This window comes from Vigna unguiculata, chromosome 3 (assembly GCF_037176805.1).
Source record: "Vigna unguiculata cultivar grain cowpea cultivar isolate G323 ecotype 2 chromosome 3, ASM3717680v1, whole genome shotgun sequence".
NCBI classification, from domain to species: Eukaryota; Viridiplantae; Streptophyta; class Magnoliopsida; order Fabales; family Fabaceae; genus Vigna; species Vigna unguiculata.
The window spans coordinates 63,776,347-63,802,678 of NC_140794.1; the positions used below are offsets into that span (position 1 = coordinate 63,776,347).

Genomic DNA, 26,332 nt, shown 5'->3' on the forward strand with positions numbered 1-26,332 from the left:
GTGCAAGCATTAAAATATTATTATTGGCCTTCAATAGTTGAGACAGAACATTAAAGTATTAGAAATGGGGTGTCATACTCGTTTTGTGCGACAAAGTGTAGTGGTTTGGTTGCATCCTAGGACGCGCTTTTGGTTTTATGACCAGTCACCAGCTTGCAAAGTTGGTGGGTTTCCAAGGAATGTTCACAGCACCGCCACCCCCAAGCCCTTGCCTTGGGTTATAAAGTAAATTCAGATTATGTTAATCACTTCGCCTTCTTAATTTTTTATGCAGAACCATCAATTGCTTCTTCTTTATTTGAAGAAAAAATAAAGGTTATAGATTGTTATTCTATCACATAATTTATATCTTAATAAATAATCATTAAACTCTTTTCTTAAAAATGACGGAAGTGTTTAAAGTACCTTTAACGTCATTATAACTTTTAACTAGCTGAATTAATTAATTTTTGTTCTAAATTCTAGATTTTCTAGTGATTCTTCTATGTGTTAAAAGTCGGGGATAACAAGTTCAGATGAAATTATTTAAGATATAATTAATTTATTAATATCAACATATGAAATAATTAATTTTAGGATCAAATATACTTTTGTTGCTTAACTTTCGAAAAAAATTAGAATTAGCCTTTCTTTTAAATTTTGATCCAATTTAATTTTCCAATTTTAGAATGGTGTATCTCACGATAGTTTCTTAGATAATGTTGAAGCAAAAATGTGTCAAACAGCATAAACAACTCTAATATTATTATGAAATACATTTGAAACAATTTAACAAAATGAGGTTAAAGACTAAATCATCTAAAGTTGAGGGACTAAATTAGATCAAAGTTTTACAGAGGGACTAATTTTAATTTTCACTAGAAGTCGAGATATCAAAACATATTTAATAATAAATAATTTTAGATATTAAAATATTATTTCTTTTTTTAGTATAAGAAATTTTGTTAAGTTAGCGTCAATACTACAAAAGATTTTGGAAGAATAAGAAAATATTATTTGTTGTGCAGCTCTAACAATCTTAAGTGGTGGAGCGTGTACGGGAAGAACAATAATAGACTATGAATATTGAGTTGCATGCTGACTTAAATATCCTGTTATTTTGATTTGTCTAACCGAACATTTGTATTGAATTGAAATTGTGTTGTGAATGATGACAGTAAGATATTGAGAGGGTGGGTTATATTGGGTTTAAATACCCTTTGATGTGAGACTTTTAATTTATGTGTATGGGTGCAATGCGAGCCGGCCCAGCTTTCACTTAGCCGCAAAAGGCGAGTCGGGCTAGCTTGCCCCGCATTTTCAATATGGGCTGAAAAGTTTGGCCCATCCCGTATAAGTGCGAGTCCGCGGGCCCACCTGTCTTTTTAAAAAAAAAATTTATGATAAAACTTTCAATGTTCAACAAATTCAGAAATTTTAATAAGTTCACAAATTAAGCAAAAATTTTGAGAAATTTGATGATAAATTGATAATTCAATATTTTCACTACATTCACATTCGTATTTTGACATACAAATGTGAATGTAATGAAAGTTTGATATTCGTATTTTGACATTCATATTAAAAATTTGATTGGAAAAGATAAATATTATATATTTTTTAATATGCTAAAATTTGAATAATCTGTATATTTGTTTTAGAAGTTGGAGTCTGATATCTCAATAGTATTTTATTGTTTAGAAGTTAGAGTCCAAACCAAGGTAATTTCAGTATATGTTTTACTTTTGATGTGAGTGTTTTAGTATATGTTTTTCTCACTATCGAACATTTTATACTAATTAATTATATTTTAGCATGACTTTAATAAAGATTTAACATTTGTAAATAGACTATGTACATGAGAAGCTTTTTTTTATGCAAATATTTAAGAAAACTTAGTAAGATAACAATGATTTTACAATGAATCAAAGAATTTATCATGATGGAAAGTACACAGAAAAAAATAAAAAAGAAAGTGGAGCATGGAAAAGATAGATAACAAAAATTAGGCAGTTTTGCATTCTGTAGGAAGGCCCTGCGGAAATCTTTTGGCATCAGTGCAATAGTTGTAGATCATGTAATTCTTCTGTACCCACTTCATCTTCTCCTGGTTAGTGGAATCCAATTCTTCTGAGAGCCAAGCACTGGGAGAAGAGGCAGAGTTTGAGCAAGAAGAAGTTCCAGAGGACACAGTGCAAGCATTGGCATTGAAGTTTCTGTATGAAGCCGTGAATGGAGCTTGGCTCCAATCGGTTTTAACAAGCCCTCCCCTTGTGGCCCAATCATCTGCATTCCAGAGGCTTGAGTATATCCTCATTGCTTGGTTTTTGGGGAATGGAACACCCTTTGACTCCATGTTCTTGAACTCCCTTATTGGAGCTCCATCCACCGAGAAGCTGAAATCCAACAAAATTAACAAATACACTCAACATCATGTTGCTTCTATCACAAGTTTGAAACCAAAGAAAAAACAGAACAAAACTTACACAATACGTTGTGGGTTCCAGAGGATGGAATAGGTGTGAAAATCTGCAGTTGGGTCAAACCAGAGGTAAAATTGCTGCTCCCTGTTTCCCTTGCCTTGGCTAAACACGTTGGTGTGGAGAATGTATGGGTCACCGCTCAAATTCCCCAAGAATTCGAAGTCAATCTCATCCCACGTTGCTCCTTTCGAAGATAACTGAAATTAAGCACCACAATTCCATTAGCATTTCTGAGAAGTTAAAACTTGTAAACAATATGAATGATAAATTATAGGCTTACATAATAGGCAGTGACGGTGCCTGCAGAGTTGCCTGGGACTAGTTTGAGTTGCATGTCAATTTTGCCAAAAAGGTATTCATTTTTGGACTGAAAGCCCGAGCCAGAGGCTTTGTCAAGAGACAGAGTGAGAAGGTCGCCATTGTTTAGTATGTTGGCACGACCATCTCCCCAGGTTATCTCAAAATCTTGATAGAAATTGGATGCAGAGGCAATCACAAAATACCCAACAATGCATGTTAACAGTACAAGTGTTGAAAATGCCATGCAGAATTGTTTTGTATGAAATTGTTTTTGGTTATTTGTGAGAATGTTGGGTGATAGTGCAGAGAATGGTATTTATAGGAGAAAGAAAAGAAAGATTGGTAGATAAGAGGAAAGTGAGAAGGTAGGTTGTGAATTTTGAATTAGTTGTAGACAGCTGGTGAAGAATGAAAAAGTAGTAAGGAGTTGTTTGTTGCAAATGGCCACACTAATCATTTTACGCGTTTCTGCATGAAATCTATATAAGGCGACACCGCCATACACGGTACATGGTTTCTATTGTTTAATATTTTAGAGTATGTTCTTTCCTTAATACAAACATTTTCATTCCCACGCTAAATCTTATATGAATTCTGTATTCTAAGGCTACGAGTAGTGGATTATAACTGCATAATCTAAATAAATTTGCAATTGACTGTGCACCTGAAACCAATTTCAATTATATAATCAACGTATTATCTGAGAAGTTATTGTTGGCAGTGACTTAATTCATAAAACTGAAAAATAAAATAAAAATGAATAGCAGCCGAAACTAAACTAAATTTGGTATTTTGTTTACTTTAATTTTTTTAACAGAAAACTTTGATACGTGTAACCACAAAAAAATTAAGAGATGAATTTTACTAATAGAAAATGACATATATTTATATCACCTTTCCTCATTATTTTTAACCTGACGCTCCATTATAAAGAAAAAATAAATGAAAAAAAGGTCCCACTCTTTTAGTGGTTTATGGATTATTTTGTTTTAAGAAAAAATAAAATGTTTTCTATTCTATTATTTTTTTTTTGTTGAATAGAAACAGGGCTGTTAAACAAACCCAGTCTCCGGTTCAACCTACCTAACAATTTTATAGAGGGTTTGTTGAATTCATTTTTTTAGTCTAAGGGTGAGGTCACTTCAACTAACTTTAAAAGATTTTAAAAGAAAATTTAAATAAATTAAAATAAAAATAAATATACATTTTAAAATTTAACTTATATTTTAGGTATAATAAATTGATATAAATAAATTTTAATGGAGGTATGTATTTAAACAATATTACTTCAATTTTAATATTTTTTAAATAGAATTATTATTTTATGAAAATAAATTGGTTCTTAAATTTATAAATCAATCCTGCTTAAATCAAATTTAAATTGCGGGTGAAATAAATTAAATAAAACTACTTGATTCAATTGAAATTATAATCTTACCTCAACTTGATCTATTTTAATATTCCTTTTTTACCAAATCTATTTTGACAGTACTCCATTCCCAAAACACTGACCATGATTTTTTATTTTGACAACTATAGAGAATTCAAACAGCGCTACCGCAATCTCAAAACACCCAACTAATGTGAAGAACTAGGCCAAAAAATACATCTGAAATTAATTAAATTTAAATTATTCTAATATAAGTTACTATCAAACAATAATATATTTTTAATTTCATATATTATATTATATTATATAGTTTAATTCAAATAATTCTATGAAATATTTAGTTTTTTTTATACTATTTAATTTAGTTTATTATCAATAGATATTTTTTGAACAGTTCTGTCATGAGAATATTCTAGAGAAAGAGTTGAATGCTAATTTCCAAATTAATGTGGGGTACTTGACATCATTGAAGAGCTGGATACAGATGGCTGGTGAAGATCATTTAAATGTTGGACAGTGAAATGGGTATTCTACCAACTCACACCGAAAAACCTAATAAAGGGTTAGATTTTTGCATTTGAAACTATTAACGCTGGTGGAAATTATAATTATTAAACATACTTTGTTAATATGCTTAACTTATAAGAAGGAAGAATACATAAAAAAAAAAACATATAAAAGGTGTTTTGGTGAAAATAACTCAAAGAGAGTTTGCTCACTGATTTATTAATAAAAGTTCAAGATATATAATATCTTTATCACCCCGTCAAGGTGGGCATGAAGATTGTAAAGTCTCAATTTGAAAGTAGTAATTCGGAAAGTAGAAAGATGTAATGACTTAGTAAATATGGATAAGACTATCAACAAGTTTTTGTCGAATAATGTGACAATCAAGTTCTATATACTTGGTTCTCTCATGAAAAGTGAGATTCTTAGCAATGTGAATAGCAAAAGTGTTGTCATAAAAGGCAGTGTAGAAAGTGGGTAAAAAAAAATGCAAATCCTGAAGGAGGTATTGAGTCTATTGTAGTTCACATGCTAGGGATGCCAATGCGCGATACTCAACCTCAGAAGAACATCGTGAAACAGTGGTTTGTTTCTTAGATTTCCAAACAACCAAAGAGGTGTCTAAGAAAACGCAATATCCAGAAACATAGAGCGTCGGGTAGTGACACATGTTGTCCAATCAGAATCACAATAAAAAAACGCCTGAATTTTAAGAGAGGTATTTGATTTATACAAAAGGTCATAGGCAAGAGCATGTTTTAAGTATCGAATGGTCCCGAAAGTCTCCTGCATATGTGGTTCACACGAAAAAAAAACAAACTAGATGAGTTGTTGGACAACAAAACTAATATTAAGCCTGATATTAGTCAAGTAAAGTAATCGTCCAATCAGATACTGAAAGGAAGAAGGATTTGATAGAAAAGCTCCCTAGTTGGCATGAAGTTTGATAGAAGGATCACATGACATTGGTGCAGGTTTACATCCAAGCATTAATGCCTCTAAAATGAGGTCCAAACAATATTTCCTTTGGTTCAAAACTAATTCATCAAGAGAACGAGTAACTTCAAGGCCAAACAAATATTTGAGAGGGTCGAGATCTTTAATATGAAATGTAGAATTAAGATGAACTTTTACAACATTAATTCCAACTATGTTATTACCAGTGAGAACCATATCATCGACATAAACCAATAAAACAGTAATAACAGAAACATATTTCTTCACAAAGAGAAAGTGGCCAACAAAACTTTGTGTGTAGCCAAGATGAAGTAGCTCTGAAGTTAATTCCTTACTCCAATTACGATTAGCTTGTTTTAAATCATATAGAGACTTGTTAAGCTTACAAACCAAACAAGATTTGGCTGGGGAAGAGAAAAACCAGGTGGAGGCTTCATATAGATCTCTTCATGTAAATCTTCATGGAGGTAAGCATTGTCAACATCTAACTGATGAATAAACCAACCACTAGTAGTGGCCAAAGCTAAAAGTTTGCATACAGTAGTAAAAGTTTGACAACATGGGAGAAGGTTTCAAAATAATCAAGTCCCTCAGTTTGAGTAAAATCCTTAGTCACCAACCGTGCATTAAACTTATCAATTGTGCCATTTGGTTTATGTTTGAGTTTGTAAACCTAGTGGCAGCCAATTGGCTTGATGCTAGAAGGAGCAGAAACTAAAGTCCAAGTCTGATTTTTGTGAAGAGCATGTAACTCAGCATCCATAGCCTGTTTCCAGCAATCATATTGAGTAGCTTCTTTAAAGGAGAAAGGTTCAGCTTTGACAGAAATATTATGACAAAAGACAGTATGATCAGGAGAACAATTATCATAAGAAACAAATAAATGCATTGGATAAGGTGTGGAAAAAGTAGAGCATGAAGTTGAAGCAACATCACAATAATATTTATCTAAGTATTGAGACCTATTTTTCACTCTATGAAAAATTTTAAGATCAAAATCCTTAACTTAAGCATTATTAGAAACAAAGAAACAATATTCGAAACATGACAAACATGACATGGTCCACAGTAAAGTCAATAACATATGAAACAATTAGAATCAATAACTTCCTAAGTTCTAAACACAACCTTAAAAGACAATGTTTGATTTGAACAATTTTGTAATATAATTGTGTAAGTATTAAAATTGATTAAAGTCAACACCAATTTTATATAAAATTAGTTTAGTAAATAAGCCTTGTAATTATTTCTATACTATAAAATAACACAAGATTTCAAATCCACTCATACACTTATATATATATATATATATATATATATATTTTAAGTGTAAGAAAAAATATTTATAAATAATCTAATAATTGATAGAATGATAAATCCAAAAAATAATGATATGCTCTAAATAATTTTGATTTCAATATTAGATGAATTTTAAGTAAATTACCTTTATCTATATTTTAAGTTGTAAAAAGATGTTAACACGTTGAACACCATGTAACCATTTTCCCTCTTACAATGATTTATAATTCGATGAAAGTTTAAAGAATATTAATATTCAATCAATGTTTAATAACACTTTCATAAATTTTATTTGAGAATGAGATTAAACCGCTTCTCCAATATCAAGAAAAGTGCTCCCGGTACACGAATTACATTAAAGTATACACAACCCGTGTTGTTTACGCTTTAAAGAAAAACATTTTTTTTTCAGTAGTGTTTGACAAAAAGAAAAACAGGTTGATAATAACCATCAAATTCCTTTCGTTTTATCAATTTAAACCTCACATAACTTTTCTTAACGTACATAGGAAAAGGCGAAGTTTCGAGTGAGTTCCATCACATTAACTTAACCACGCCTAGAAATGTGTAAATGTATATATTTTAGAAGCAGATATAGTGATTATTTTATATATTTTAAAAAAAATAAAATGAGTCATTTAAAACATAAAAATGAATTAAAGTTAAAAAGCCACTGAATATATATATTTTGTAGCATATAGATTCTGGGAAGAATATGTTGAGAATCTGAGAAGTTGCTCGATGGATAGAAACCGAAGGGTACATCTTCTAGAAGTTATGTGCATGTCAGAGAATGAAATATGAACCAACCCCTCCCACCGCTGACTGGGCAAGCCATAAAGGTTACGTGGAAAGTACCAGAAACTACATTATACAATTCTCAACTTGTAGCACTTTGGATAATACTAAATCCTTAGAATAAACAATACCATCGCAAGACATGAACCCAGGTTTGGTTTGGTGGAACAAACCTAGAAACTCATAGCCTCTGCGCCGAATGTGTAAAAAAAAAAGAAGCACCACGTAATGGACCACTACAAACTATGATCATTGTGCTCATTAAACTTACTGCTCTACAGCTGTTGAGTTCCCACATCATCCCACCAACCAACTTTCATTATTCAAACACATCCCAAGCTTCCACAAGTATAAATTGGATGAGGGAACCAATTTGTCTACTCATCATTTGTGTCTTACATACTATTACATTAATCACAAGCTCTACAATGGTTGTTTTGTCTCATGTTATGACAATGGTTGGGTTTGCCCTAGCCTTCCTAATCTCTGTGCCTTCCATGGTTGCCCATGCTGGGAACCTGTACCAAGATGTTGATGTCACTTGGGGAGATGGCAGAGGTAAGATTCTGAACAATGGTCAGCTTCTTACTCTGTCCCTTGACTCTGCCTCTGGCTCTGGCTTTCAGTCCAAGAACCAGTTTCTCTATGGGAAGATTGACATGCAAATCAAACTTGTCCCTGGAAATTCCGCTGGCACAGTCACCGCTTATTACGTCAGTTTCGTTAACCAATCTTATTTATCTGCTTCAATAATCCAAAATAATACACAACATGCGCGTTCATGTACCTAATTCTAACTTTTCTGATGCATGATGCAGTTGCGTTCAGAAGGGTCATCTTGGGATGAGATAGATTTTGAGTTCCTGGGAAATCTGAGCGGTGATCCCTACATAGTTCATACTAATGTGTACACACAAGGCAAGGGTAACAGAGAGCAGCAATTCTATCTCTGGTTTGACCCAACTGCGGATTTTCACACCTATTCCTTTCTCTGGAATCCTGCACACGTTGTGTAAGTTCGTAAAATCTAAAACATGCATGCTAGAATTAATATAAACCTTGCATGGAAATTGAACATTATGTATTGAACTCAATTCATGGATTCTTTTGCACTTTTCAGATTCTATGTTGATGGTAGACCAATTAGGGAGTTCAAGAACTTGGAGGGTGCGGGTGTTGAATACCCAAAGAAGCAACCAATGAGGTTATATTCAAGTCTGTGGAACGCTGATAATTGGGCAACAAGAGGAGGGCTTGTGAAGACCGATTGGAGCCAAGCACCATTCACTGCATCATTCAGGAACTTGAGAGTGAATGGATGCGTTTGGTCCAATGGGGCTTCTTCATGCAACTCTGTTTCTTCTGATAAAACTTGGCTTTCTCAACAGCTTGATGCCACAAACCAGAAGATGCTAAAATGGGTGCAGAAGAATTACATGATTTACAATTACTGCACAGACATAAAACGATTCCCTCAGGGTCTCCCTCTGGAATGCACAGTTCGCACCAAGTCATCATAAGAAGAATACAATTCATCACTATTCATCACTGCTCTTGTATATGTGTGTGCATTCTTTTTTGTTTTTCCCACTATACGACATATCGTGTCTGTGTCATTCTTTCTGCAATTAATTTGAACTCAGAGGACGTGCTATGTAATCATTTTTATTAAAATAGAATAAATAAATAAAGTGGGTGTTTATTTTTAGCAATAAAAGCATTTTGGGACATTATAGCCCCGAACATGGACACATCTTTTTCTGGGAGTTTTAAACTGTGATTGGCTACATTACAAACCTCTCTGCTGGATCAAAACTTAGACCACCTGAACCAACACTCGTCTTACTTTTAGTGTTAGTGAATCATAATTATAAACACTTGTGTTTTTTTTTTTTATAAATACATGAGTTCTCTTTCGGAGGTTAATTAGATTCCAAATATTCTGTAGAAGACTACTTTTAAATTATATTTATCAAATAAAATTATAAATGTTGGAATTGATCGATAACTAACTTTTGAAATACATCAGAGAAAGTTTGTTTTGTAATTGTAAAGACATTGGTATAATAACGCATTTATTATTGTTTTCATAAATATGATTATAGAAAATGTGCTTATTTCCCAACAATAATACAAACTGTAGTAGTTTAATAGTTGAACATTGGCAACAGTTTTTATATAAATAACAACCTTATTCTACTTCCACACCAAACCTAGAGTGTCTAAAAATGGGACAATATGTTAAAAGTTACCTTTTGAAACATTTTTACTACTTCAAGAAAGCTAATATGAGAAGGAAAATCTGTTGCGTCAAGAAATAAAATATAGATAACCTTCGTGAATATCGGAAAAAATTCCAGAAATATTTTTATGTTCAATTTCAGTTTCATATTCTCCCTTAGTATAAAAGCTAAGACTAGTAATATTGTGTTAAGATTACTCTGTAGGTAATTGATCTCAAGTTGATAGTGTTGTTGTAAGTTACTAAAAGAACTACTTAACGTGTATTGTTGTTAATGAATATTATTCAATTAAAAGGATTGGAAGTACTTTTCTAAGTTATAAAAGCGAACCAGTATAAACATTTTTTATGATAATTCTCACTTTTTCTTCTTTGCGTGTTTACATTTTTCGTATTGAAAGCAAAGTTTTTGGAAATTATGAGTTTTTAAGAAAAGTTTTTGAATAAATACACATAATTCTCTGATCATGATACTATGTTTAGGTTTTCCAGTTATAATATTTAGAATTCAGAAAAACTGCTTACGATAAAAGGTGATATTTTATATGTTTTGGCTGATCTGTTTGGTTATTCTTGAAAAGAAAAATCTCTTTTTTTGCAACTTTAGTTCTAATAATACAATTATAGTTATAATACTTAGAATTGAGTGAATTTACTTATTTACAGCTTTAGTTCTAATAATAGAGTTATAGTTATAATATTTAAAATTGAGTGAATTTGTTTAGGATGAAAGGTGTTTTTCCGTATGAAGGCTTATCTGTTTTGTTAGTTTTGATTTTTTTTTCTCTTTTTTCCAACTGTAGTTTTCACAAGTCCAAATGAGTTGAGTATGTTTATTTGTTGATTATGTTTAAGTATCATTTAAGTCTTAGTGTTAACATAAATTTTATTATGGTTTCTATTTATATTGGTGAGAAGGACCTCACTCAGTACTAATATCGTCGTCTTTTTACATGTCACATACAATTTTGCGATTTTATTTTTCTTTTATTTAATTATTTAACTCTTTTTTTTTTGTTTTTTAAAGTTTTTTTCATGTATCAAATATTGTAGTGCTAATAGCTAGTAAAGGTTAAAAATTTAACCAGTACTTATCAGTTAATATCATGTTACACTTTCATTAAATTCTTGTCGATCGGAAGGAATTTGAAATAAGAAACTGAATTTTAACTATTGATCCATGAGAGTTAAATAAGAAAAGGTTAAATAACTGAAAGAGATCAGAATCACATATAAGATAAAATTTAAAGAATAAAAAGAAAAATAACTCAACAATAATATGACATTTATATTTTCATGTAAGTGCTTATACTACATTAATTATTATTTGTGTGAAATAAACACACAGGATGAGAAAGAAAATGCTTTTATAAATATACTCCTCTCTCCTTTTTTTTTTCAAACTATATAAATTCATTTCTTATTTAAAGTTAAATTTTACTTTATAAATAAATTCTAGTTGTATCCTAATAAACTATATTAACATAGAACTATTAAATAAATAAATATAGTTAACTTTGGAATTTAAATAAATTAAATCATTAAGCCAATGATTTTCCCATTGTAAAATAAAGTGGAATGTATCTTAGAATCGAGTTTAGAATTTGTTGTTATTTAAACAATACTATTTTAGATAACTCATTCCATTAACTTATATTAAATGCAATTAAAAAAGAGAGCTTATATTAAGGAAGAAATTATTTTATAATAAAATATCTGGAATCGATTATTACGTAAAAAAACTGACTAATAAAATTAAATAAACTTAAAGAAATCGTAATAAATGATTCCGATAATTTCATACTTTCAATGGGCCAGTTTATATCGAGGAGAGCTTAAGTGTACTGGGCCTGAGTATTTTATTAAAATTTACATTGATTTAATTAAAAGAATTGTTATCCACACCTTCAGTTTTATTAATATCTTCTTCTTTTTTTCTAAAAATGTCTCTTGTAATGAATCTTTTCTTTTTTTCTAAAAATGTCTCTTTTCTTTAGAAAGTACTGTTTAATGTGGATTAAAAATTTAATATTTTATAAATATCTAGCGATGTTGAAATTTCAACCGAATACGAAAATAACTTTGAAAGTGTTAAAATTTAAAATTTTTAAATAGATTAAATACGTTTTTAGTTATTAACTTTTAACAATAAATTAGAATTTGTCTTTAAATTTTGATAAAATTTGATCCTAAAATTTAAAAATAAATAAATATAACTTTCATAATTTAACTGTGTTATTTTTTCTAGATGTTAAATGTGTTTCGTTTAAGTTGTTTATATAATTTTTACAAATTATAACTTAAATATAAGTCTAAAATACTATTTAACAAATCTAAACAAATTAAAATCATTAGCTTAATAAAATTATATTTATTTATTTTAAAGTTTGAGATAAAAATATATTAAAATTTATGATAAAAATGAATTTTAATTTTTTATTCAAATTTAAAGACTAAAAAAGATATTTAATTTCTTAAAAATATTTTATGAAAGTTCATTTTCAAAAAAAAAAAATGGACAGAAGTGTTGCATTATTTAAGATGATTCATAATTGTGATGTCGTAATCACAAATTGGGGTTTGGATGAATTTTTTACAATTTTTTTAAAATTTAAATACATTAAATCTGAATGGCTTTTAAATTTTAAAATATTTTATTTTTTATACAAAAATTGATTTTTTTAAATTTTATTTTTTATTTAAACAACATATTTTAATCATTACTAAATATAAAAGATACCAAATGCATAAAATACTATAAAAAGAATATAAGTATTGTGAGTCCGACCATTATCACAAACATGACAAATAATCCTTATAGACTCCAATTTAAAAAGTTTTGGTTGACATTTATCATAAAATACTTTTCTCGACATTAATTGAGAAAAGTTAGATAAACATCAATTCATAAATAATTCTAATTAAGATTGATGGATAAATAATATTAATTAAAAAACAATCATAATTAATATTAACTAAAAATTCTTATTTACATAAATTAAAAATAGTTTTGTTATTTTCAATTAAAAACTTCTTGATGGCATTAATTAAAAATTTATCTTATTAAAAATCCTTATTAACGTACCTCTCAATTAAAGTTGGTTAAAAAATAATTAAAAATTATATTAGTAAAAAAAATTAACTGAAATTAATTAAAACAAAAATTGTGTTTGCTATTAGGTCAAAGATATGTTAATAATAATTATAATAAAAAAGTCTATCTAATATCAGCTGAAAAATAATAATAATATTGATCTATGTAAAAAAGTTATAATAACTATAACAATTAAAAAAAATCATTATAATCAACTTTAAAATGAAAAGACGTTGACAAGCACTAGTGAAAAAAAATGAGATCGAATCTACATTATGACGACCACTCAAACAATTCTGGCCTCTCTTACATTGATTTTTGCCGAATTTATTCAAAATTATCAAAATAAGTATTTTTTTTAATATTATGATTTTGACTAAATCTTCATTAAGATATATTGTAAAGACGTCAGTCATCATGACTCTGTTTTTTTAACAATGAAGTCCAACTTAAGAAATGACACCTTGAGTTTTTTATTTTTTAAGTTGTTACTTAAACGTCATTTATTTTTCTTATATATTAATTATAAAATTGTAATTGGTATTTGGAAAAATAAAATAAAATGTATAAATTAAAATTATTATATGACTAATTATTTTTTATGATTTATAATTTTAATTATAATATTTTATCTTTAAAAAAATGTTTAGATGTTTAATTTTGTTAAGATATAACTAGTTGTCTTTGAGATATCAATTTAGAATAATCTTTTAACTTATATTTTGGTTAAATATATGATCAAATTGATATTAAATATTATTCGATAAACGTAAATAATATCTTGCATAGAAACACAGAGTGAGTGTTCTAGATTTTCGGGTAGTTTTTCTGTAACACGTAAGAAACCTAGAAAAGTAAATTACACTTAAGCACAACCTTTGAAAAAAAACAGAATTAAATTGAAGTTGTTGTAATATTAAAAAACTCATTGAATAACGTCTTCTTCTTGAAAGCACTCACTTTAGTAATTTCGAATAAAAATTTATCTATATTGGTTAAAAAAAAAAGCATTTACGCACCACCTATTAGCAGAGATATTGACATTTGACTGCACTTTTTCATGAATCGAACTTTTGAATTAACAAGTGAATCGCACTTGTTGATTCACTTGAAAGATTTGTTATTATTTATCCTACAACTTCTTCACAATATTATAATTTATTTATTTTTTAACGTTTAATATATGTGTAAGAAAAATATTAATCAAAATCAAAAGCAAGTTTTGAGAGAAAAAAAAAGAAATATAGGAAAAACAGGGAGCTTAGGTGTAGTTGTGAGAAGGATTCACTGCAGTTATAGCCACTTAAATTAGTTACACGTGTCCCGCGTCTGTTTCATATTAATTCACCAAGTGGCAACCTTAGGCCACTTTCATTTCCGTTTTCCATAAATTCACCACGTCCATGCACCACATTAAGCGTATCAGAGATTTTAATGAGACAACAAAAGTTCTATATTTATGACTCGGTGAAAATTGGTTGGATCATTATGCGCTAACAAGTAAAAAGGAAAATTATACATTTACTCATATTTTGTATAAATTATTATTTTCTCATATAAAAAAATAATATATTAATTAATAATTCACACTAAATTATAAAAAAAATAAAAAAATAAAAATCATATTATCATTGTCTCTGTCTTACCAAATAAATACCAATTTTGTATAGTTTCCTCACTTATATAACTAATCTTCTTCATGTTCAAAACTAGTTTATGACAAATTAAACATCTCTTTCGAGTAACTAATTTTCTCCAAAGGAAGAAAAAAATGGTTAAAATTAACCTTCTTGGTAGTAAGAAAACCTCAGACTCTTGAGTCTCCATCACTTTAATTTTTCCATGGGCAGCCAGAAAGAATACCTTAAAACCATACAACTGCAATGTGAGTGTGTATGAGTGGTTTTAAAAACCACTTATTTGGGTCACAATAAGTACACAAAAAGATAGCAATCCACCTACTAATCTAGTTGTGATAAGATGGGTAATAATAAAAGTTAGGTAATCGTTGATGGGGTCGATACACACCACACTCGTGTATACTTCTGAGCCAGAATTGTGAGGTCAACATGTAAACTACAATTCCATAAATAAGCTCAGAGTGGAGAAAAAGTTAAGAGCACAGGACAGAATCGATTCATCTCATCCAAAAAAAAATGAAGTTGCGAATCGCGAGAGGAGAAGTGTGTCTAAGGTTATCAGCAATACTGTTTTTGGTATTAACTACATGCTTGGTTGCTTTTGATACTCAAACCAAGGTTGTATTCTTGGGTATTCAGAAAAAAGCTACCTACAATGACTTGAATGCTCTCAAGTAAGACCCTTCTCTTCCTCTTCTTTATGTCTTTTCTCTCAATATTCTCTGAACCAGACCCAGGAATTTTGTGTTTGTATAGGATCTTGGTGTATGCTACATCTGCGGCTGCAGGTTATAATCTGCTTCAATTATGCAAACACTCAACTTGCTCCAGAGGAAACTTGAAAGGGTCGGATATGTACGTGGCTTGGATTTCTTTATTCTTGGATCAGGTAAAAAAAAGATTAAATCTGCGAAATTGAATGTGTGGTGATTGGAGAAATTGTTAGAAATATGAGTTTGTGTTAAAATTTGTGAACAGATTGCTGCGTACATTACATTTGGAACAAACACTGCATCAGTTGGAGCATCGATGATAGCAGTGAAAGGGTCAGAAGCGTTTCAGTGGGTAAAGGTTTGTGACAGATTCACGAGATTCTGCATCCAAATAGGAGGAGCGTTCCTCTGTGGCTATGTAGCGTCCATCTTGATGGCTCTGATATCCACCATCTCAGCCTACAGAGTGTTCAGGATGTATTCCCCAAAGTGGTTCCTGCGTTTGAAGAGCACGTCATGATCATCACTGTTATTGTTATTGTTAGTATCTTCTTCTTCGTGTTCTGGAAACTTTTTTTTTTTTTAATTCAATGTATTCTGGAAAGTTTTCAACATGAAGCAAAAATATATATGACGAAACTTTGTGAAGAAAATCTCGGAGAGTTTGTTGTTAGATGCTTTTACGTTGGTGTATTTTCCTTCTCTTTTGCTTCTTGAGTTTTCCCTGTCTGTATCATCTTCTTGCTCTCTTTTACCAGATAAAGGAATGTGAGGAAAGAAACAAAAACAAGGGAAGAAAAATAGAAAGAAAAAAGAATCAATTTCATGAATAACAAGAGTGAAAAAAAAAAAGTGAGCATAACCTTTTAGTGGAGTGTTTTGGTTTTCTATATTTTTAAACCTTTTTCATTTTCTATTATTATTATTATTATTATTATTTTTTATACTGTGATTCGTGGACTGAAATGAAAATAATTTAAAAAATAAAGAGAACCAAAGGAAATAAAATCATATATTATTAAAACAAAATAATTATTTAAGCTGGTAAAAGTTAAACTTTTAAACATTATTGTATAATTGGGTGGAAAAAGATTAAATATGCCACGAAGACATTGATAACCAGATATCTAAATTGTAAAAACTATAAACATATACAACTTCTATGTTGTGTAACGACATATATACATCTTGGTAGTTATTAAATAAAGATAAAGGATAAGAAATTTGAAGTACAAAAATAAAATCAAAACGGAAGGCATGATACCTAAATATAAACTGAAAATTCTACATGCAATAAAAGAAAATATTGGGTAATATATAACTTTTAAAAGTTTATAGGTCGACCCATTATTAATATTAACGTATCACTCTTTTAGAAAAATATGCAAACATTACTAGAAATTCTCATATTACATGAGATATTTTTTTAAAATTTGTTAAAAAAGTTTACAAGAATTTATTTTTTCTGTCATTATTTTTAAAAATTTTAATTGGAGGTAGTTCTTTTGTAGATAATCATTTCCTACAAAATTATAAAATTTATAACTATTTTTTATAAAATTTGTTACAAAAAGTATTTATACAAAATATTTTGCAAGAAAATTGGTAACAATTTCTTGTAATTTTTTTTTGTCAACAAAATTTGTAAGTATTTCTTAAAAAAAATTCAAAATAAAATTGACAAAAAATATGAGTTTATTTAGTAGTGAAAGATAATAACAATTTATCTCCTTTTTCATTATTAATAACACTGAAAGAACAAAAATAATAGGAAAAACAGACGCACACTTAATTAGATATTTGAGGGCTCTTTAAATCAAGAAAGTGCAGAAAAATTCCTCCATATTTATTCAAGAAGACAAAATAAAAAATAGAAAAAAGTGTGGACAAAGATGAGAAGTTTATATTTTTCATCTTTAGTTTATATTTTTGGTGAACATATGGTTTTGATATTAAAGTTGTCGTACGGTACATGGAATCTATTAATAGTTTGTGAGAAAATTGGGGCAGAATGGTGAATGGAGTGTGCGAGAAGAGTGAGATATGGTGGCCACCATTTTTATTGATCTACAAAGAGAGTTTGGTGTCATGTTTCATTGTCATATTCATGATCGACCCAAACTAAGTGGTTACTCTCGCATTTAATAATAACAAATTAAAGATATCTTTTAATAATCTTTGCCTGACAGGGAGAGAGAGAGAAGCAAATTCAAATTTAGACTAAACACTATTTTCTTTATCTTTTTTTGGTCCACATCGAATGTGCTATCAGAGCCGTTCAGAATAATGCACACATTTAATGTTTAGTCTTATCTTTTATTTTATTTTTTTTATGAAGGAAAGCTGCATAAAATTTAAGAATATCAAGTCTTTGAATTAATTAGACATTAAAAATCTCATTTTAGAAATTTCGAGTCTTTTTTTTGTAACATATTCATTTCCTTTTTATAGAGATGTCAAAATGGATAATTTGGTCTGACCCGGCTCGACCTTACAGGTTGATGATTTAGTGAGTCAATTCAACTCAGTTCACTTTTTAGTGAGTCAAAAAAGTTCGAATCCGACCCGGTCCATCACGGGTTGACAGATTAAACGGGTTGACTCACGAGTTCATTTAATTAAAAAAAATATTAGTTTTATTTATTTTTTTAGTCAAAACTAAATTGTAATTCTAATTAAAATCTAAATAAACTTTAATACAATCCAAATACAAACAAAAATAAAAAAAATACAAATTATTTATGTGTTGGATAAAAAAATAACTTAAGATGACCCAAATGTAAAGCCCAACTTAATAAAAATAAATAAAAACACTTGTGTGACCCTTTTATCTGTGGGTTGGTGAGCCAACTTGGCTTATCACGGGTCCAACCCGGATGAGCCGGGTCAAAAATCAACCCGTATTGAAATTTGTAAAAAAATTTCAATCCAACCCGGCCCGAACTCGTGGTGAGCCAGGTTGGCTCGCGAGTTTCAACCCATTTTGACAACTTTACCTTTGTATGATTTTGGAGTTTCTATTCCTTTTTATTCTAAATCTCGTTCTTCTTATAATGATATATCTAGTTTTCTTTTTCTTATTGTTTTTATGTTTATAAATTATCTAACATAATAATAGGAAAGATTTATAAATCTGGTTTATAAATAAGATTTAGTCATGATTAATTGGTCTAAAATTTATTCTTCAAAAAGTTAAGAGATTTCTAAATGTGATAAATCAAGTGGAAAATAAAGTATATTGTTAGATTAGTCTATGAATTCACTTATAGTTGTATACTTTTGGCAAAATTGAGGCACTCAAGGTTTTTAAAGCATAAATGTATAAATATTGGTAGTTTCTCTATTATTATTTTTTAAGTGCAAAATTCTTTATATGTTAAAATCATGAAAGCTACTTTTTTATTGAGCATTCTTTGGAGATTGACTTATACGTGTTTGATTGAAAAGTGATTATGTATGATTGTGTAAAACTTTTTCTTTTTTCTACTTGGTCTATTAAAGGGGATAGAATAAATGCATGGAGATATGAAACAAATAGAGTTTAAGTGTGTTTTCATATTTTTAGAGAGGAAAATTATTACATGAATAAATTGGTTTCTTTAGGATTAGAAAATAAAATTACTATAAATAATATGATAATATGATGTTATGTCATATATGATTGTTTTGATTTTTTTTCATCATAGTTAGCTAGACTTGTTTACAGTGGCGGAACTTGGACTAAAATTGTAAGGGGGTCAAATTAGATTTGTTATATATAATTTTTCTTTAGAAAAAAAAACTATTCATTTTTTTCTCTTCATTTCTTCTCCTTAAAACAAACACGCATAATAGTAAAATTCAAAAAAATATTACTATCATTCGCTATTATATCATGCTATTATATCATGATATCAATTCATGAATACCATTTTAGATCAGTCATTCGTATCTCATCAATTTGATTTGGTGGTATTGTTAAATTTGATGTCGTTTTTCCCATATCACGTTCTAATGAATTTTTAAATTCATTATATGTAACTCTGAGAACTTTAGAGAATTCTTGGTTCTTATTAAATTTCTCAAGTTTAGTTAACGTAAATGCATTTCTTTTTCATCTTCATCACAAATCTTCCTCTTTGAAAAAAAGGAATCAATTTTTTTACTTTTTATCATAATCTTTCTAATATAAATTTATCACCTCTCACCTATTTAGAAAAAAATAAAATTTATATTCACAAATCACAATTATCACAATGCAAAACATAACAAAACTCATATTACTTTAATTAAATAAGCAATATTGTATAAATTCAAAACTTAAAAAAAAATTACCATAAGTAGCGAAAAACACAAAATCCCTAAATTTCATAATCAAAGGTTATAATAATTTAGGAAAAATTATAATTAGGGTTCATACCAATTTCATAAAAGAATCCCTAAAATCATAATTAGGGTTTATATTAATTTGGGATAAACTTAATTTGGAAGAAACATCCTAAAAAGAATCATAAACTAATTAACATACATAAATCATAATAAGATACTAACCTTGATTTGTGAGAGATCATGCAAGAATGTATACAAGAATCTCAATCTATGTGTTTCCAACCTCTATTTCTCAATCTATCTATCTCTTTATATTTATCTCTCTTCACATACTTTCATGATAATTTACATGGTGGAAAGATCTTATAGTAGAAAAAAAAAAACCCTAATCTCTTTTTATAAATTAATGTTTTTATTAAATTTTTTTTACTTTATCTTTTATTATAATTTTCCATAATATAATCTTAATATAAATAATATATAATATAATTTTAAAAAATATATAAATATATATAAAAAAAAGAAAAAATGGGGGAGCCGTGGCTCCCCTTGTCATATCTTAATTCCGTCATTGCTTGTTTAGTTTCTCTGAAAGAAGTTTGTCATTTTTTTTTACATGTTTAACTCTATGTTTGCATGTTTTTTTGTCATTATCTTTACTTTTAATAATGTTTTTCTAGTAAATAATTGATGTGCTTTAACATATCATCCCTAACTAAGATGTCATGATAAATAGTGATATCTATGGTGAATTTTATATTTTTAAAAAGAAGACTTCTTTTTTATTTCCGTTTTAGTCCATTATTTTTAATCTTGTATCACATTTCAAACTTATTTTGAAAAATGGAAGAAAATTTTATTTTAATATATGACATTATAACGGTTAGTTGTTTCTATTTTACAATGACCATATTAACATTAAAATTATATTTATTAAAAATAAAATAAAATAAAATATATTAGAATAGGTGAAAGAATAACCATTAATAAATAAAAAAAGAAGAAGCAGATATAATCGATTTTATAAAAAATTTGTAAAAATAATGGTTAATTTTTAAAAATTTAATAAATTACTATATTTAAAGGATAAATTTAGTATTTTAAAATATGAACACAAAAAAATAAATTTCTTTTATATATTGTTATAGATACCGTCTAATTGTTTAATAAAACAATAAAAAGCCCAAGAGAAATATCCCCAAACTATATTTAGTTGGGTCCAGATGTTTTTCTTTTTTTGGTTATGAAGTATTTTTGAATATTTCTTTATACACCTAAAATAAAATTCACCCTGAATCCCATTCTATATTTAGGAGTATCTAAAATGTAAAAATTGGATGTCTGATGAGTTTTTTTATTCCATAAAATATATACAATTTATTTTCGTAAATGATCTAGATGACTTCAAAATAGAAAAACTAGTACTGTAGCATATAATTCTGTTTGGGATATTTGGACCTAACTTCATGACTTAAGGGGCTGCTACTTACTGCACCTCCACTTATCTTATTTCTTCCTGCACCCCCATAAATTATATTATTCCCATTTTATCAGTTATTAAAGGATTAATTATGTTTTTGGTGTCTCAAGTTTCACTAAATTTTGAAATTAGTCTCTCTTCAAAAATTTTAATCAATTTAGTCATTCATTTTTAGATATGTGTGAATCTAGTTCTTTGAACCAAGATTTGTTAAGTTGATTTGACGTTTCAAAAACGTTTTATGATAATATTTGAATTAATATTGAAATATTGAAGAAAAAATATATCAAGCGTTGTAAATAATTCAAATACTATGGTGAATTGTGCTTGAAATATTATATAAACTTAACACAATTTGATTAAAAAGATTAAATTCACACATTTCTAAAGATAAATAACTAAATTGGTCAAAAATTTCGAAGAGGGACTAATTTTAAATTTCTGTGAATATTTGAAGGAGAAAAACATATTTAACCTTTTATTAAAATATATTAAAAATCTCAAAACCCTAATTTTACGTTCCCTTCCCTTGCACCGTGAAATGCTCTGCACCTCTCTCCCAGCGCTTTATTTTCTTCTTTTAAACAAAGCCGTGTAGAATTGAGGACAAAATCCCTATGATGGGAGGTGAAAGATTGAAGAGAAAATAACTACGGAAAAAAATTTGTTTGGGTTATTTAAAATAAAAAACTTAGAAAATGAGTGTTTCAGATTCGAATTATAAAATAGAAATCGAAATAAATATTCTGAAAAATATTTTCGAATTTGAAAAAAACTTCAAAAATCTTGTTTGAAATTTATTTATTATTCCAAAAAAAAAACCTTTGTCATTTAATCTTAAGTTTTATAATTTTATTTAATGGACATAATTTGTCCCTCTTAGGAAACAAAAAATTGATAATAGTTTTATTTGTATATATTTTTTTAAATCAATCGGTTGATTCACTTTTCGGTCATAGTTAATTTATTTGTTGGTTTTAATTGATATATTAAATTCATGATAATTAGAAAACTAAAGAGATAATAATGGTTGTAGATTGAATATTATAATAAGGAGGTGAGCATAGAGATTAATAATAGGTTTTTGACGGTTTAAGATTGTAAGTGATGATGGATGCAGAGTGCAAGAGCAGTGTGTATTAAACGAAAAAGGCAAAAACCGATGGAGAGGAAACCAAATCTTACAGGAAACGGAAGCAAAAAGAAAAAGGATAACCCAAATTCAGAAAGAGGAACATAATCCAGATTATGATCACATGAAGGAACATGGTTCATGCAAACTAAATGATAATGACACACTAATGAAATTTAGTGGAATCACTTTGACACATTGCTTTAATTTGTTACTTGTTGGATACAGCTTTCTTTGCTCCAACACCACATTTGTGAAAGCCAATCTTTTATCAGTGTCCGTTACGTGTCAAATTGTTTCCTCCTTCTTTTTCACCCAACAGGGTTGATTTCCAGTAAAAATCCCTCGGAAACAAACACTGTCGCTCAAATCAAAACATTATGCGACTTGGTAATTTAATTTAATTTAATTTAATTTTACCGTTGAATCTATAAACTCTTAGATTTTTTTTGTACTGTATGAAAGTTTTGGAAGAGTGGAGCATGGCGCAGACACCAGATTTGGAGAAAAAGAGTTTCTAATTTGATAGATAAATACATGAGAAAAAAAAAAGTATAATGAAAGATGAGCATGTTGACAGGAACGTTGAAAGAGAAAGTTTGTGTAGTAAGTGATTTAAAAAGGCTAAAGTCCAGAAGGCACTTGAAGGAGCAGCTTAACTGGAAGAAGAAAGAGAGTGAATTTGTTGCTTGATTTTAGGTGAACCGGTTAAAAAAAAGAAACACATCACAAACCGGACCTCTACCTTAAACAATGAAACGATGATAAGTGGTTGATTAAGCAAGTAACAAAGAACATGGCCCACCATAAGGACTCCTAGTCAAGGATCTATGGACCACAATGGAGAGATATAGATATAGATAATGATAATGATGATTATTATGTATATATATATAATATATGTTATGTTTGTGTGCTATATACTTAGGAGCATGAACACGAGGATTACATTAGAACCTTAAAGAGACACCTAACATGGCCCCTCACAACTCTATAACTTGGAATCATGGCCGACCGTATCCAACCCACTTACCTAGTTTTCAAAAGTACTTGGCAACAATCCCTGTCTGCTTTACTAATCATCCATCTAACTTCTACATTTGACATTTTAAGTCCCTCCACATATCTTTGCACCTTCATTGCAATTCCATTTTCCTTTGCCATTATAAATAACTAATTATTACACCATTCAACCAAGTCTTTCTTTTCCATAACTAATCAACATTTTCTCCAACCTTCTTAATCATGTTCCATTATTTTAACCTAATAATAATAATAATCTTTTATTTTAACTCTTCAAAATCGGTACACCACTTCATTCAATGTTTGACAGAAAAAAAAATAAAAATATCATCTTTTTACTAGCTGTTCCTGGTTTGAACAAGATTAGATACTCCACACCTTATTTATAAGCGTTCCCTGTCTTTGTTCAGACAATGAAAAGTAATATTTTTCCTATGCGTTGATTCTATAAAATTATTATTATCTCTTTTAAACTTCAAGTGAGTTGGTTGGCTTAACTCATTTCAGAGACCTGTTACTTGAGTCCTTCCATGTCGTGGTAGTACATTTTTAAGGCAGTGTTAAAAAAAATATTATGCAAAGTCATTTGATGACTATTTTTTATTCATTTACGTGTGATTACTGATGAATCATTTTGTAAAATGTGACAAACGGTGAAGAATGTTCCTTAAGCTTGATTTAACTAATTCGATGATAAAAAAGAGAATTCTTTCAACTCAGTCATGCACCACCTTAAGTGTTGATCACCATTTTGTTGTGGCTCAACTCCAAAAGTCATATTCTGGATCCTTCCCTGACCGCCTTACTGGAGCTCAGCCGAGAATTTTGGGATTCAACTACATCATTTTTAATTCTCGAAGAAATAGCTGCAAAATCATAATAAATCATTAATTTTTTATTTTTCTTCTTTTTAGTACCTCATTTTGTAATTATAAGTTAAAATAAATTGTCTACTTACAAAATATGATCAATTAAAATATGATAAGTGTCAAATTTATATGAAAATTTTAACATAAACATCAATGAGATGAAGATGGGAATGAGAACGAGAATATGACAAATATATACATACACACATACACATTTTTATTACCATATCTAATTGAAAAATCTAGATAATATTCATACGCATACAAATTTCAATTTAAAATGAAAATAAATTTGAAGAATATCCATGATCACAAATTTATTTGTCATCTCTAAATGTAGATACTCATAGTACCTATTTTAACACATTGTGATTCCTAACCAGATGAGAAATTTGTAAATACAAAATCATTTTCGATGCGTCTTTATGATTTTGAAGCGATTAATTTAGTTAATGAACTCCTGAAAGTATTTTTCTAAACTTATATAGCTTATCACAAAGTTTTGAAATGATCTAGAACATTTTTTCCAAATTAATTGAAGATGGAGATAATTCTTATATAAAACAGCTAGTTTTAGATTAACATTAATTTTAGTACATTAAAATAGAAGTTGATGTCTTGTTACATATTTTTAATTCATTATAGTTTTAACATATTAAAATATGAATAGTTTGAAATATTTCAGTTAAATTAACATATTACAATAATGTTTTGATTGATTAAAACATTTTCTTTACAAATTCATCGATTTTAAATAACAATTTAATAAATAAAATTATTTTCAATTAATTAAAATAAAACTTAACATTTCAAATAAAGCTTAAACAATTCAAGAAACAAGAGGAATAGTAAAACTGGGAGATAAATATATATGACGCGATTGAGAAATCAGTGAAAAATTAAATCGTTGTATAATTTCATTGTATAATATAAGATTTCTATTAAGTATGGACTCTTATATATAAAAAAAAAATCAAATAAGGACGTAAAATAATAAAATATTAAGCATTTCATATATATTGAGACGAATTCGTAATGTTTCATCTTCTGGTAGTCCACGTGAATACTTTAAATACTCCTAATCTTATAAACTTGATTAAGAAAATGGATTCTACCAAAAGTTACTAATTAGATTTATTGGTATAAAAAATGACAATATATTATTTTGACAGTGATACATAATATTGGATATATTGATCTTGAGTCAAATATTGGATTTGAGTTTAATTTGTATATTTAATATTTAAAGTGTGGTAAGTGACTTCTTTATGTTTATTTATTTTTTTTGTTAAAAATGGAGACTGTGATTTTATTTTTCTTTGAACGCTCAATTTGTACGGCATAAGCAGAACCACAAATAAATTGAAAGCAATGCAATAATGCAACCTGCACTCCATCGTGATGTAACGGAAGCACGTCCAGTGCACAATTGTTGAAGCACCAACTCTGCAACTTATGCGCACCAAAAAAATACGATTTCAATATGCACATAACTAATTCACTTCATAATTGTTTTGTACCAATTTTCAACGCATTAAATTAAACTCCACCCTAACTCCCCAAAATAAACACCAATTATTCGTTTATCTCCAACATAAGAAGCCCGTGATAGAGAGAGCCGTAGACTACTGCATGTGTTTGGTGAAGGACCAGACCAGAGACAATGATCATTGTTTAGAACATCATCTACATATGTCTCTTCTATCTCACTACTTTAACAGGTATATATATCTCAATTACTTTTTTTTTTCTTTCTAGTTTCAAACATGTTCATTAGTTCAGGTTCATTTCAATGTCAGAAGAAACTAAGAACCTTGTTACAGTCATTTGTTTTTCCCTTTCTTGTTAAGCCCTTGTTTAATTAAGTAAAGCTTGATGGCGAAGCCAAGGAAAATGATACACTTTCGTTTTTCAGAATCAAGAACTGTTGCACTTCAGAACTATAGATGACTTTCTGAAGGAGACATTTGGTAGTATCAAATAATTAAATGCACATAGAACTTTTAAGGAACTTATTTATTATACACATTGAAAACTTTGATTTTCCACCAACAATAACATGTGAAAATGAAATACTTTTCAAACTGTATTCTCGTGTTAAGAGTCCAGAAACTGCAG

General features: G+C 28.6%; 3 protein-coding genes across 3 annotated transcripts; 2 read left to right on the forward strand and 1 right to left on the reverse strand.

Annotated features, from left to right (window-relative positions):
* Positions 1 to 1,834: 1,834 nt before the first annotated feature.
* LOC114175582 (putative xyloglucan endotransglucosylase/hydrolase protein 23) lies at positions 1,835 to 3,064 on the reverse strand. Its single transcript, XM_028060337.2, has 3 exons — positions 2,743 to 3,064; positions 2,466 to 2,659; positions 1,835 to 2,375 (listed from the first exon to the last, which is right to left on the reverse strand). The coding sequence occupies exons 1-3, from the start codon at positions 3,004 to 3,006 to the stop codon at positions 1,985 to 1,987; spliced, it is 849 nt and encodes a 282-aa protein (XP_027916138.1). The 5' UTR covers positions 3,007 to 3,064; the 3' UTR covers positions 1,835 to 1,984.
* Positions 3,065 to 8,012: 4,948 nt separating this feature from the next.
* Positions 8,013 to 9,430, forward strand: LOC114176427 (putative xyloglucan endotransglucosylase/hydrolase protein 23). Its single transcript, XM_028061469.2, has 3 exons — positions 8,013 to 8,426; positions 8,532 to 8,725; positions 8,834 to 9,430. The coding sequence occupies exons 1-3, from the start codon at positions 8,073 to 8,075 to the stop codon at positions 9,231 to 9,233; spliced, it is 948 nt and encodes a 315-aa protein (XP_027917270.2). The 5' UTR covers positions 8,013 to 8,072; the 3' UTR covers positions 9,234 to 9,430.
* A 5,571-nt stretch (positions 9,431 to 15,001) lies between these two features.
* Positions 15,002 to 16,083, forward strand: LOC114177106 (CASP-like protein 2C1). Its single transcript, XM_028062355.2, has 3 exons — positions 15,002 to 15,363; positions 15,446 to 15,578; positions 15,668 to 16,083. The coding sequence occupies exons 1-3, from the start codon at positions 15,206 to 15,208 to the stop codon at positions 15,920 to 15,922; spliced, it is 546 nt and encodes a 181-aa protein (XP_027918156.1). The 5' UTR covers positions 15,002 to 15,205; the 3' UTR covers positions 15,923 to 16,083.
* Positions 16,084 to 26,332: the final 10,249 nt, after the last annotated feature.

Coding starts and splice junctions, on each gene's coding strand:
- LOC114177106 (XM_028062355.2), top strand. CDS start 15,206: ATGAAGTTGCGAATCGCGAGAGGAGAAGTGTGTCTAAGGTTATCAGCA. Junction 15,364..15,445: donor AATGACTTGAATGCTCTCAA/GTAAGACCCTTC, acceptor GTGTTTGTATAG/GATCTTGGTGTATGCTACAT. Junction 15,579..15,667: donor TTTCTTTATTCTTGGATCAG/GTAAAAAAAAGA, acceptor ATTTGTGAACAG/ATTGCTGCGTACATTACATT.
- LOC114176427 (XM_028061469.2), top strand. CDS start 8,073: ATGAGGGAACCAATTTGTCTACTCATCATTTGTGTCTTACATACTATT. Junction 8,427..8,531: donor GCACAGTCACCGCTTATTAC/GTCAGTTTCGTT, acceptor TGCATGATGCAG/TTGCGTTCAGAAGGGTCATC. Junction 8,726..8,833: donor TGGAATCCTGCACACGTTGT/GTAAGTTCGTAA, acceptor TGCACTTTTCAG/ATTCTATGTTGATGGTAGAC.
- LOC114175582 (XM_028060337.2), bottom strand. CDS start 3,006: ATGGCATTTTCAACACTTGTACTGTTAACATGCATTGTTGGGTATTTT. Junction 2,660..2,742: donor GCACCGTCACTGCCTATTAT/GTAAGCCTATAA, acceptor GCTTAATTTCAG/TTATCTTCGAAAGGAGCAAC. Junction 2,376..2,465: donor TGGAACCCACAACGTATTGT/GTAAGTTTTGTT, acceptor GTTGGATTTCAG/CTTCTCGGTGGATGGAGCTC.